Here is a 13459-nt window from a genome sequence, read left to right on the forward strand (position 1 = left end):
GTAATATACCATGAAGTATCTTAACAGACGTACATTTCACAAATCATTCCATGCCCCAGCCTCAGCACTAGGATCTGTCGATAATTATCCAATGTGAACAGAGTTTCCAATGACGTCATGCACGTAAGGAATATAATGCTGAGGCCGCTGTGCACCAAGTCAGCTTACTACAGTCATGGCACAGATCTTGCACGTTGTCAGCCTGGCTCTTATTGTGCTGGTGGCGTATAGCATATACGCCAGTGGTAAGTTAGGCATTTTATTGTTACGGTAATTGCTGTTTCTGTTTAAGTACTTAAGTCATGTTAAGTCAGTATTTGTTGGTAGAGATCCTGGATTAAATGACAGTAAAATAGACCATTATAATTCTTAAAAATTAATTCATCTGGGAAAATATACACCAATACTGCCACTTTGTCAAGACACACTTATTCCAATTTGCCCCTTAGCGTTGGAGTGTTACCATTGCTCATATAACCAAGCAAATGGGACAGCTGAAGACTATGCCTGTGTGAACGACACAGACAACGTGAAGACTGGTCAGGTAAAAATAAACTGCCAGCCAAACGAAGTTTGCAAAATCCACCAAATAGCATTATACGGTAAGTGACAATAACAACTTACTCACTGTGAAAAAAGTAAAGCGCTTTTTTTTTGTTTGGTTGGTTTTTATTTATTCACTGTACTTACCAATTCATACGAAATTTAAGATATATTCGTATCTATCTAAAAAGTTATTACAGCCTGAAGGTCACTTTTTTGTATCAAGTGGCCAATTGGCATCAGCTGACATCATTGTACATGTCTTGAATTCCTGTGTTTATTTACCGCCTTTAACTTTATCATACAATACAACCCTTAATCTCCTGTTATATTTTTTATTTGGGCTGTGGTAAATGGACCCCGATGGTCTTTGTTTAGTCTTTTTATATCAAGCTTTATTGCCTTACATTCTATTCAAATAAGGGGGCAGTTGATGTTGGCCTTTTCTTATCTTTTAATTTGAAAAATGTATGTACGGCTGATATCTTGGGTTATGGAGGAAGTACCTCATATGTATAGACAGAGTTTGTTAAATGATAGACTCCCGGCCAATGTTCAATGTCGTGACAGGTCTAATGGGTCCATAACTCCCGTAATAGGGTCTAACTTCATGTGATTTTTTGACATTGAAAACCTATAGTCAGAATTAAGAAATCACTGTGTAGGCACTTTTCTATAAATGTTATGCATGTACAGCACGTTATATTTACAACGCGCATGTATGCCTATTCTAGAGAAAATAAATATTTAATAAATGAGATATAGGCATAAACCAGTAACAATTGACGCCGTACATAAGGCATTTCTGGTGAGCTTGCTAAATAGCTGTTATCTCTGTGAAGCATTAAAGATGATAATAAAATGTTATATCATGATAAAATAATTAATGTCTAACACCTTTATGTCTGTCTATCGTTTAGGTTCAGGCGAAATCACCTCTTACTTCCGGGAGTGCGGACAGTACGAGGAAACCCAATGTCGCCAAGGTGGTAGTGGCAAAAGAGACTGCGTGTTTTCATGCAATATAACTCTTTGCAACAACCGATCAACTCCAATACCTGACCCCAACGGCACGTGGCCGTCTACAGTCGGACCGTCGACCACTGTCCTAACCACTTTACCGTCGGGAAATATCACCACCACTACCTCTGAGCCCAGTGGATCACAGTCCCTTTCCGTGACGTCTCTGGCAGCGATGATTTTCTCGTTTTTCATATGCTGCGTTCTTTTTATATAAAAATTGGAATTAACAATTAAATCCAAAGAATGCACATGGGTTTCTGGGTAGAGGGAAATTTCTCATCAAATGAAATATGACGTTCAACTTATGACTGCATTTTATTTCTCGCAGGAAGTGCCGTCTACAACGGAAATGACGTCACAGAAAACGAAGCTGAATATGACTTTTCTTTATGATGGTTTGATATGGTTTCTACCTCCTCAGCAAATCACTTGAAGTAATTGCTATACCTCCATTCTAACTAGGAAATTATTCTTCAAAGTAGTTTTTTAGATGCGAAAAATAGAAAACTAAAAACCTATTGACTACAGTATATTTTTTTAATTCTTAACATTCGTACTGCTTACGGTATACATACAATAAATATTGAATTCATGTATGATTTGTTGAAATTAAAAATATATGTATGTTGCTTTGAGTGGTAGCGTTAGATAGCGATGCTCTTGTACTGTATATCACACAAACACATGTTCGATTATCGCCCTAAATGTCACAATTGATAAATATCTCAACACTTGTCTGACTTCGACATGTCCATAGTCCACAAACAATTTATCTGTTATGAAGCATTACACCCTGTGTCCATCAATGATGGCAATGTGACTGTGATGCAACCTTACCTTAGCTGAAGGTTTATCAAATCATTGCTAGGCAGCTGACAGTGAAAATAATTTAATCTTGCAAAGATCAAAATTCGTTTGCAATGAATTATTATGCCTATAATTAAATGGCCGAGGCAATACCCGTGCTATTTACAAAGTAAGAAAACGATTGTGTACTCGTACATTTAATTCTTCACTGTTAAAAAAAATTAAAATTGAGAATCAGATAGATTGTGGTCTTCTTTGCATTCTTATACAGTTTGATTATTTGTTATGCTTCCTTGAACAAGCTTTCTCTTAATGGATAGTTTAAAGTCAACATAACCAATAAAATCCAATATATGTACGCGAAATCAAAAAGGTGTGAAAATAGGAAGTGCACTTTGAACGAAAAGAAACGCTGCGAGATAGAGTTGTACTTTCAAAACTGCCATCCAGACCCAGTATTGCCACAAATATTAGTCTTTTAGTAAGCAGTGTTATTAAAACCGAATAAAAGGATCCAGAATTCATCCTAAATTTATTGAATATGGGCTCATGCAGCGGCATATGCAGGGTGCGTATCGCAACAATTTTAGATCACTTGATTAGATAAAATGTATGTATAATCATCACATGATTCACAGTTCTCTCACTTCGTTGTTCAACCTTACATTTCAAATATGAAGCTGCTGGTCGTTCTTGGATGTGTTAGTCTGCTGTTTTCTTTTGCAATATTTAAAAATGCAGAAAGTAAGTTGAATAGAAAGATTGAAAAGGAATATTCATAGAAACGTGATAGATTTCCATAACATTGTCAATTTCATTTCAGTAATGTTTCAATTACGTTAAGTTCAATACGATTTCAATGCTTGCTAGGTGAGTATTTTTCTAGCTACTTTTACATACATATATGTACTTATCGGGCACAAACTATATATTTCAACCATTTGCCTGTGCCTTTAGCCAGTATTTCTTAATTACCAGCTTGATTACTCGTTTGTTTGACAGTTCGTTTCTTTCCGATGCTTATATTCGTGTTTTTGTTATCTATCACCAGGTACACCCTTGAAGTGTTATGCATGTTCCTATCACCGGGACAACTCCACCCGGCCCGAGGACTACTACTGTATTAACGACACGGAGAAGGTGGACACGGGGGAGAAAATAGTCACGTGCAGGGAGGGAGAATGGTGTAATACGCACCAAATAATTATAACAGGTACGAGACATACACACACTTTCTTTTTTGTTTCTGTTTTTGTGGCATGATAATTAAGTTCAATATATAGATAGTATTTATATATCTTTTGGCAGCCAAATTTAAAAGCTTTTTGTTTCATTTATTATCTGATCTTATAAATTTATTGACTTTTTTTCTACTCTTTTGAAGCATTTCACTTCAAAACTGATGTTTCTTTCAGGAACAATGAACATCACCTCCTACTACAGAGGCTGCGGAAAGGACAAGACTGACTTTTGCACAGACGGAGCGGTCGGACATCGGGATTGTGTGCGGGCCTGTGACACGTCACTGTGCAACAATAAGACCACGCCCATCGTCGATCCAGGCAGCACAACCACGGTCACAACTACAGCCGGCACCTCTACCACACCATCTGGGGCGTCCACTTTCCGCTTAACTGCAGGGGCCACTGGTATCTTTACAGTGACAGCGTCTTTGGGACTTTTTGTGAAATGGTTCATGTGACAGTGAAATCTCAGTAGCTCCTGCGTAAAAACAACCAAGTTTTTCACATATTTTTATCTGGAATCAAGGATTGGCACTCGAGAATGTGATGATTGTTGCCATGCTTAAAATCTGTAAATGATTTCCAATTAGAATATTCGACCTGAAAAGAAGAGACTTGCAACTTGCCACCGTGACAAAGCACAAATAAATGCTGTTTGCAACTGTATTTAATCTACCAAAAGTTGATGAATTGCATATCGCTCACTATCTGTATTCTCAATTATTTCAGCTAATAATCGTGTTTGTTTCATGTGATAGATATCAGTGTTGTTTTCTTAGACGCGGTAAGTTGAAATAAAATAAACAATAAATGTAAGTTAAACAGGACCCGCACGGAACTTAACACAAACTTTTAGGAAAGACGCAAATGCAATGTTAGTGCACCTAGGTACTTCTGTAGGTTTTAATAAGGATGGGAGGGGTCTTGTACGTTCATGATCATCATGAATTGATAGTATGGGAGAAATACAACTAAGCTTGGAGTCATTGGTATTTTGGTAATGAAAGCTGGATTGATTAATTCCCACTGATTTTATGTACCACTTCCACACTCCCAGCAGCAACTTTCGATATGCCAATGAAATGCACATTGATAAAGTTTTTTGTCTTTTCGTCCTATTGTTTTAACCATTAAAAATTCTTTTCTTCGGTTGCTTTTTCTTTAAATATAACTTTATAAAGGTTCACTTGTTCGTCCCTGCTTTCGAGAGGATGTTTTGAAATAATTATTCATTTACTTATATCTCAAACGGGTTTTATTTTCCCATTACACTTTAAGGTTTACCAGTTACAGATTCAGACACTTAGTTCAGCTCATTGATTTTCAAACACAGACACTGCCTGTTAAGTAAGTCTGTAAAAGTGACAAAAATGAAAGGAAAAATAAATTAATCGCTTCTCTAAGGGCTTACGATATTATAGTGTACAGTTGGACACAGTCCCATATGAGAAATAAAACAAATCTTGTTTCTATCGTCACGGGGCTAGGCACGCCATTAACCTAATTTTTCATCCTTTTTATCTCCTTTACGTCCCGTTTCTCTCACAGCATCTTCATTACCGGTTTCCCCAAATGACCTACACTGCGATTATTTCTACGCGATATCCGCCATGTTGCGTTTGCTGCACAGATTTCGTCTCAGGGACTTGTTTCAGTTGAGGTTAGTCAGTTTATTTTCCGTTCATTTCTTTTACAACAAAGTTGTGTGTGCATTACTAAGCTATCGTGCATTTCTAGGCCCTCAGAGTTATGACCAAGTGATGAAGTAATTTTTAAAGCAGTGTATACTGCATTATCTATGATAGTGCATATAACTTCAACAGAGGGGAGTGTATCAAGAACAAATCGTCGCGTGCAAGAATAGCAGGCGTTGAAGAGCATCCTCAGCATCCAACATTATCTTGATATTTAGGCTAGAGATTAAAAAATCTTTTGTATCAAAATTGAACAACATGTTATTTTTTACTTTCAGAACGGTCGTAGCGATTTTCACCTGCTTGAACCTGGTGCTGTGTACATATCTGGTGGTGACGAAAGTGAATAAAACTTTTGAATCAGACAAAGACGATTCGCACGGAAGCAATGGACTGCCCCTGGATGTTCCAAAGTCCAAATCAGGAATCCCTCTCGTTTTACACCAAGTTTGGACCAACGTTAACGTCCCAGTTGCGTTCTCAAGTGTCATGAAAACGTGGGTTACCAACCAAGGTTCCTGGAGGAAATACTTCTGGGAATGGAAGGACGTGGACAAGCTGGTCGCCGCCACGCACCCGGAATTTCTGGAAGTGTTCCGCAGTCTGCCATCTCACCAAATGCGATTGGACATATTTAAGTACGTGTTGATGTACCGCGTGGGTGGTGTATATGCCGACATAGACATGCAGAGTCTGCGCCCCATGGATGATGTGTTGGACGCCCACCCGTGCATTCTCCCTACACATCAACACGTTGTAATTGCCCACAATGGAGTGTTCACAGCGAGCGTCATTCTCCTCTGTCGGCCGGGACACCCATTCTTTAAAAAAGTCGTGGATTATTTTATCCAATTAGATCCCAAGTTGTTACGGACAAATGAAGACACCGGGGAACAGGTGTTTGGGCGCCTGGCCACGGAGTATATGAATGAAATAGGGACAAATCCAGCCACCGGGCCTCAAGACGCCTTGCATTTCGCCCAGGGCGACGAATTTCTCCCAAGGACCCTGATACCCAGAGCAACCTTACTAGAGACCTGCATGGAAAAGTTAACGGACGATAACGTACCGGTGTGGATAAAGAACGCATGCGTGAGTCTGAAGACACGTGACTTCAACTCCTTCCTGCCTCCTGCAGCTTATACAGATCATCGTTTTGCAGGAATGTTTGAAGGGGACGCGGGAACAAAATATAATTTGAACATCACAATCCATGTTAAAGACGTTTATGGAAAATATTATGTAATATACTGAGATAATTGTTGATTCTGACAAAATATTTTAAAGTTGAACTACAGCTGATAAGATGTAACTTTTATAATAGAATATTTATTCCATTTTGAACGGGAAACAAAACAGAAAGAACAATGGACAAGAATACAATTAGTACTTAAACGATACCAGTTCTTGGTAATAGCAAATTCTTATTCTTTTGCGAAAGTTATTTTTCTTACAATTTTTATTCAAAACATAAATACTAGTCACTGGTGTTGATTTTAAAAACCTTACTGCACGATTGTTTAAACATTACAATTATACCGGTATATCATGATACACACCAGGTGCAAGTTCGTATTTTTGCCACAAGTATTTGAAGCCACTTAGGTACACATTTATGACTGATATACAACCTTTGTGGTTAGAAATAAGAAATTAAATATATTCAAACGGGCGGTAACATTCAGCACACATTTATTTCACCTTGCCCTTTTAAAACATCTATCTGAATTCCCCTATTCTGAGTACCTCCACCAAACCACATCACTTGTGAAATATTTATGTCAGGATGCTGAAATTCAAAAGTCTACAATTGACAGTAAATCAATCTAAATTATTCTGTTTGCATTTATTTGTTTGAGATCCCCCTGTGGTTTGATGCCCTCTGTACCACAGATAAACACGATTGTACGCAGTGAGGGGTGACAGGCACACGTACACTGTATATTACGAACCTCTATCCTCTTCAATCATAAGGTACATTAATCCCCTATAATTTAGTATCATATCTTCCGAAATGCTTACCATTTCGTTTCATTTGCTTATCTATTATATCATTAATCATGACATTTGTTGAAGTTGTTTATCTGTCTATAATTTCGTATTTTTTGTTTGTTTCTTTTTTTTAAACTCATTCATTTCTTTATCTATTTTCTTATTTATTTTTGCAGGGAATTCATGTAAAAACAACTTCACTTCAGCTAAGAGAGTAAAAGATAATGAATAACATATTTTAGGAAATGATTTCGACTTTGGGACTAAGGAGAGTCCAAAATTATCCATGTCATCTGGATATTAAGTGTTTGCGTGTGTGCAAAATTTTGATCTGCAGTATACTGTATTTTGAACAGTATATCTTTCAGTTTAATTATGATTTTTAGACGTTTACATTACATGAAGTGAAACTTGAACATAGAACTAACTCCCTTTGTCCCGTTTATCTTCAACATGAAAGGGATTCACGACATTCAAAAACAACTGATGTTCTGTCGGCAAAGGTCGGTGCTTATAGGAAACATTATCTCCGCTGTGTTGTTTCCTTTCCAAGACCATTTGAAACTCAATTCTGAATTTTCGTTTGATCAACGCTCCCCGAGGGTAGCAGGGTAGCTGTATTGATCATAAATACAATGTATGTGTCCATGTGTCTGTATCATTTCGTTAATCTATCAAACCACCCGTTCAGCGTTTGTATGGCACATGATCTTCTGCGACAATATCGATGCACGCTATCGTCTGTGTGATGGGATAAACGAAAGCACATGTCATCATATCAATGCATTGTTACGCAAAGCAATTAATGGATGTGGGTGTAGTCAAACAAACGTGAAACTGAAATGCTTTTTGTGGTGAAACCAGCTTGCTAAATGAACATGTACTTCCCTAACAGGAGGCTCCATTCAAATGTCCGGGCGTCTGTGTATATCAAAGAGTGTTTAACATCGAAGATAGGCTAATCTGGCGAGTCCCTATATAGGGGGAAAAGTATTTTCTAGAATTGTTTTACCATAAATTTCTCCATTGCAAGATGGGTAAAGATACTCAACACCCCCAGGTGGCAACAATAAATTATCTTTAGCAAGCACGGGGGGGGGGGGGGTGTACGCTGCATTTCGAATTGTTACGATTTTGAGCAGCTGGTACGTCTCTTACGGCAACAGATCTACTACATGTGCATTAGTTAAGTGCAATGATACAACAGAAAAGCACTGAGAAAAGTAAGAAAAAAATAAGAAAATGAAACCACGTTTTGATGAAACAAAGCCACCCTTAGAATGATTGCCTCCTTAATGTCACTTCATTATTCGCCTTTTCTTTCAAGCCTTTCGCAAAAAAAATGATGAAATATATTTATTATGGGCATTGGCGAAACACGAGTGCTTTACTCTGAATCTGTGAAACGCAATTAATCAGCAACTCTTCAAAGCAATCCGCGCAATCTATAAAACTAGGGAAACGTGCTCGTGATTAGGTCTGTCCCAAGATTATCCCCTAAATGACCATTATATCTCACATTATCCAACAATTAATACATGGCGTTTTTTTTTTTTTTTTTCAACACACAATACCATTCAGGTATCGTGTACATAGGAAAGCAAGCTGTACTGCAAATTGACACGGTTTGTTTGGCGATATCAGGATACAGGTACTATGGAAACATTGTTATGGTGACAATTTCGTAACAAGTCGATTTTTTGTGACAAATATTTACAACTGTTTCATTTCCAAATTCGCCAGTCGTTCTCTTCGAAACTCCACCATCAAGTCGACATGTCTGAGATTAAGAGAAGGGAAGAAAGACAGATACGATTTGTAGATCCGGTGGTGTTTATTGTTGGTAAGTTCTTTGTGTGTGTGTGTGTGTGTATGTGTGTGTGTGTGTGTGTGTGTGCCATGTAGCGATTTTAGCCAGTGGGAATGAGCTGCGTTGTGTTTTATGCTCCGGTTTACAATGATGATGATGATGATACTGAACTTGTCCATTTTTCGTCACGTTTCTTTAATCGGAGTAGGTCGAAGAAGGGGTATAAAACGATAGTCTATGCTGAAACTTGAGTTGACAATGGCTCAAAAGTATACCAGTCAATTCTGTAAAAAAGTTTATGATAGTTCGGCACAGCAACCGCAGCAACCTTCTTTATTTAAACCCTGTATATCAGTTCAACAAATCACCGGCTTATTGTTTTGTCATTTTTTTATTATAATTACATGAACGTCTGTGTAAAACTAGAGTCACATTCATTATTCTAAGTACGTTTATGCATCATCCTTAATTTTATCCCTTTATAACAATTGTCTGTATGCGTCAAAGCTGTCTCCCAATACAAATTGCAGGCGTGCCAAAAATTGATGGGAGAGCACAAAGATAAGTTACACTACATAAAACATGGCAAACCCTTTTTCAGAGAATGGAGGATACTAGGATAAAAAATAGGTAAAAAATGGTAGATGAGGACAAATTTAAATAGCATGTGGGGCACAAGGCAAAAAGTTCCTCCGAAGCTAAACGAGGTGGGGACATGTGACTTACAAGCCCGTAGCCAGGAGGGTTCGGGGGGTCGAAAGAACCGCCCCTTTTGTCAGGAAAAGGTCCATTTTGGGTAAAATTTGATCTAGGTGCACATAAGTTTCTTTGTAAAATGTCCACTTTTTCAGAAAAAGAACCGCCCTTTTGAATTTGCTGGCTACGGGCCTGGACTCACCTTCCCTCCTCCCTGACACCCACCCTCCCACTCACCCACCTCTCTGGATTTAGTAATGATATGTCCACTGATCACAGTGCAAATTATACACCACCTAATCGTTTTGTTGAGAGCCCGGGACTCATTTTCATTCTCTTTTTACCTCTTTTCCACTATTCTTCGGCCATTATCATTTTGGTCTGCTAATGCCGCTTGTGGTCCATCAAAATTCACTGAACAATTGTAAATCAAAGTATACATAAGCTGTAATAAAGGTTTATTAGAGTCGTTACATGTTTAGGGGAAACAGGAAAGAATCATAGTGGAAAACACTATTTTGCCATTGTTTTTCCTGGAAAAGTTAATACAAAATATGAATGTGTGGGTGCTTATTCGTGTACGAGTTTTATGCCGGAGAATAGGTGGAAAGTTCATTTTAAACCGCTTTCCCAATCATCAATCATATTTGATGTGTATTGTTAGTTTATTAGGCAACCTGGCTGTCAACTGCAACAGTTAAAAGCAATGCTTTAGGTGGCGCTTTAAATAGTGTCACATTACATTCATGTTCATGATTCTACATTATGAAAGCAATTTTCATTCATTCCATCGGGCTTGTCTTTTTGTTGTACAATACACTCTAGAAACCTGATTTCAGCATGCGTATCCTGTAAGATAATATTATCACAGTTTTAGGCTGCACAGCTGCAATAGCCACCACGCTGCAAGCGAGCTCTACTGTTGCTTCAGATGCTCTCGACACCACAGTTTTCGAAGCTGATTCAAACACCATAATCACGGCAACCTTATTCGTGTCAGGAATTACCCTTAAATCAGAGACAATTGCTACTACAAATCTAGACTCCATGGCAACAGTCTCTACCACTCAGACACTGTCAGACGCTTTACATCCTGGCACAGTGGAACCCTCTGCTACGGAACAGGTGACAGTCTCCACAGCAACAGTGTCTCTTTTATGTGACTTATGTGACTTTGCCACGACGCCAATAGAAACACCAATGGTAAATGGGATGGCAACAATGCCAACGGCGCAAGAGATGACAGCAATCCCGTTTACAACGTATGAAACAGAAACAGACCAGGTGGCAACAACGGCAGAAACAGTGTCGGTAGAGTTTTGTGACTCTTGCACAATGATGCCAAAAGGAACAAAAATGCCAATGTTTCAAAAGACAAGAGAAACTCGGTGGACAACGGGCGAACCAGCGTCCACGCCGACTGTGCGAATGCTGGCAGAGGGGGCAGTGACGGCAACAGAAGGGGCACTAGGAAGTGAGTCGTCACCTGACTTTTGGGTCAGCGACAGGTTCACAGCTACAACTGCCCTGCCAACATCATCAATGAAATCAGACACTCTAGAGACGCAAACAAGTAGAGTAGCAATACAGCAGGTCCCAACAACTGCCGCCACAACTGAAACTACTACAGAAATGACTGCGTCTACGACAACAAAGTCAATAAACACGGTTGTGCTTTCAACAACGATGCAGCCGTTTGACGCGACAGCAAAGCCAAAAAGGGGGCCTAGACCAACTAGGAAAACAACAGCAGATTGGTTCTTAACTGTAACAACCACATCAGCCACAGTGACATCCCCATCTTCGAAAACACCGCAAAATGAAATTCTAACAACCGCCCAGCCTTCGGGAACTGCGCCCATATCAGAATCTACCATGGGACAGAGCTCAACAGTGGAAGAACTGTTCACAACCGAAACAATCACAGCAACTACAGAGGCGTCTGCTTCCTTGCCACCCACTGTAAGTGAATTTTTAATAACGACCCAGCCCTCTGGAACTCCCCCAATGTCAATATCAACAACGAGCCAGAGCTTAACAACCTCAACAAGTACATCATTGGCAAACATCACTACGTCTTCGATTTCAACCACGGCTAGAATTTCAACCACTGCACTGCGCCATGCGCCGGGAACACGAAAACCACCAACGGCTCAGGGCTCAACAACCGCAATTACCAAACACATTCCAAATACAGAGATGCCAGTACCTTCGTCAACGGACACCTCCTTGGCCTACACCGGTAGTGCAAACAGCACCAGTGTCACCGTTAAAATCACTACGGTCATCCTAAGCTCGGACCAGTTCGGGTACTCCAATTCAGAGTCCGGTTCTTTGCAAACTTCTTTATGTGTGCTATTGTTGGTTAATTTCATTATTTTAGCTGGTTGAATTACCAAGCTTTCTTCTTATTTTTGACTTTTACCCAGTAACAATAGACATGCCACTCACATTTCACTGACAATATCATCATTTTTGTTTTTAATATCAAGTGCTGTTCGACATATACTCATTTTCGGCGTTATGATGCTTTCTACCGATGTAAATAAAAGTATGTAGCAAAATATATGTACATGTACATGAATGAATAATTTGCTATTTTTAAATCTCAACTTTGTCATTTCAATTTTTTATAATTTGTAATATCTAGCTCTTAAATTGTAAGGCGCATTGAGATTTTATATGGAATGTTGCATATAAAAATATAGCATTAATGTTCATATTATTATAATAATTATTATTATTTAATAATGAATTGTTTTTACAAAAAAAAAAAAAAAGACAAGCATAAGCCGAATATTTTGGCAGTGTCGAAATTTATGTATGTTATTATTAGCAACTTAAATTTGAAGAGTATTTAAGCAAATTCAGAATATTCAACTTTCGGATTTTAAATTATCCCATTTAATAAAAATTTTCTCCTATTCTGGCTTCCTATGTAATAGTTTTTGTTCTAAACCTATTTACTGTACCCTGGGGTTTTATACAGTAGAATCAAAACTGGACACCAATTTGGATACCAAGCTAATTTCTGGACCAGTTATAGGAAAGAACTCAAGTCCTCAAATTGAACTGGAGCTTTAGCCTCAAAATAAAGTCTACTTTGGCCAAAAGTGAACCAATAGTTGAATAAACTAAACGTGACGCTTGTTTCCTACCGAAAAGTACATAACTGCTATTCCAGAAAATGTCTGCTTTATTCAGTAGACTACTAAGAGTTGATCTTCACCTGAAATGCAATAAATCTTAGGTCTTACGGTTTAAAACAATGTTCAAGCTGAACCGGTCCAATGTAAATATAAGGTACTTATTTATACCTAAGCCCCAAAGTAAATAATAAAAATTACCTTAAGAGATACATAGGGAGTTGTCCCTAAAGTTGTGTCTTTTTGACGCATTCTAAGAAAAAATAAGAGGAAAAAACTACGAATAACTAAGGATGACATCTCTTCGTGTTACCCATTTTTAATAAACCCTGTAATTACCAGTCTGGGTGTGAGAGTGAACACCCTGTTTCTTTTTTCTAGCCTTTCACGCCAAATAATAATATATCATTCACTTGTCACTGGGAACATACGTTATTATGATGTTTGATTGAAAAGACTTTCCCATTCCCCTCAAATAAGGGTAAAAAACATGCTTGGCTGTTA

The 13459-nt window shown here is 38.4% G+C and overlaps 3 protein-coding genes across 3 annotated transcripts; all 3 read left to right on the forward strand.

Moving 5' to 3' along the window:
- Positions 1–32: 32 nt before the first annotated feature.
- LOC147760766 (uncharacterized) lies at positions 33–2084 on the forward strand. The gene is made up of 3 exons (XM_087018561.1): positions 33–245; positions 450–602; positions 1464–2084. Exons 1-3 carry the CDS (start codon positions 176–178, stop codon positions 1778–1780), a joined length of 540 nt encoding a protein of 179 aa, XP_086874687.1. The 5' UTR covers positions 33–175; the 3' UTR covers positions 1781–2084.
- Positions 2085–2653: 569 nt separating this feature from the next.
- Positions 2654–4374, forward strand: LOC106153367 (uncharacterized). The gene is made up of 3 exons (XM_013527268.3): positions 2654–3117; positions 3425–3586; positions 3789–4374. The coding sequence occupies exons 1-3, from the start codon at positions 3048–3050 to the stop codon at positions 4073–4075; spliced, it is 519 nt and encodes a 172-aa protein (XP_013382722.2). The 5' UTR covers positions 2654–3047; the 3' UTR covers positions 4076–4374.
- An 82-nt stretch (positions 4375–4456) lies between these two features.
- LOC106153359 (uncharacterized) lies at positions 4457–7295 on the forward strand. Its single transcript, XM_013527254.3, has 2 exons — positions 4457–5277; positions 5590–7295. The coding sequence occupies exons 1-2, from the start codon at positions 5228–5230 to the stop codon at positions 6563–6565; spliced, it is 1026 nt and encodes a 341-aa protein (XP_013382708.2). The 5' UTR covers positions 4457–5227; the 3' UTR covers positions 6566–7295.
- The last annotated feature ends 6164 nt before the right edge of the window (positions 7296–13459 follow it).

This window comes from Lingula anatina, chromosome 7 (genome assembly GCF_051362555.1).
Source record: "Lingula anatina isolate TDL-2025a chromosome 7, LinAna3.0, whole genome shotgun sequence".
In the NCBI taxonomy this organism is placed as follows: Eukaryota; Metazoa; Brachiopoda; class Lingulata; order Lingulida; family Lingulidae; genus Lingula; species Lingula anatina.

Excerpts from the sequence above, each read along its gene's own strand:
- LOC147760766 (XM_087018561.1), top strand. The coding sequence starts at position 176 with ATGGCACAGATCTTGCACGTTGTCAGCCTGGCTCTTATTGTGCTGGTG. Across the intron at positions 246-449 it reads GTATAGCATATACGCCAGTG|CGTTGGAGTGTTACCATTGC; the intron begins GTAAGTTAGGCA and ends TTTGCCCCTTAG. Across the intron at positions 603-1,463 it reads CCACCAAATAGCATTATACG|GTTCAGGCGAAATCACCTCT; the intron begins GTAAGTGACAAT and ends TCTATCGTTTAG.
- LOC106153367 (XM_013527268.3), top strand. The coding sequence starts at position 3,048 with ATGAAGCTGCTGGTCGTTCTTGGATGTGTTAGTCTGCTGTTTTCTTTT. Across the intron at positions 3,118-3,424 it reads AATATTTAAAAATGCAGAAA|GTACACCCTTGAAGTGTTAT; the intron begins GTAAGTTGAATA and ends ATCTATCACCAG. Across the intron at positions 3,587-3,788 it reads GCACCAAATAATTATAACAG|GAACAATGAACATCACCTCC; the intron begins GTACGAGACATA and ends TGTTTCTTTCAG.
- LOC106153359 (XM_013527254.3), top strand. The coding sequence starts at position 5,228 with ATGTTGCGTTTGCTGCACAGATTTCGTCTCAGGGACTTGTTTCAGTTG. Across the intron at positions 5,278-5,589 it reads AGGGACTTGTTTCAGTTGAG|AACGGTCGTAGCGATTTTCA; the intron begins GTTAGTCAGTTT and ends TTTTACTTTCAG.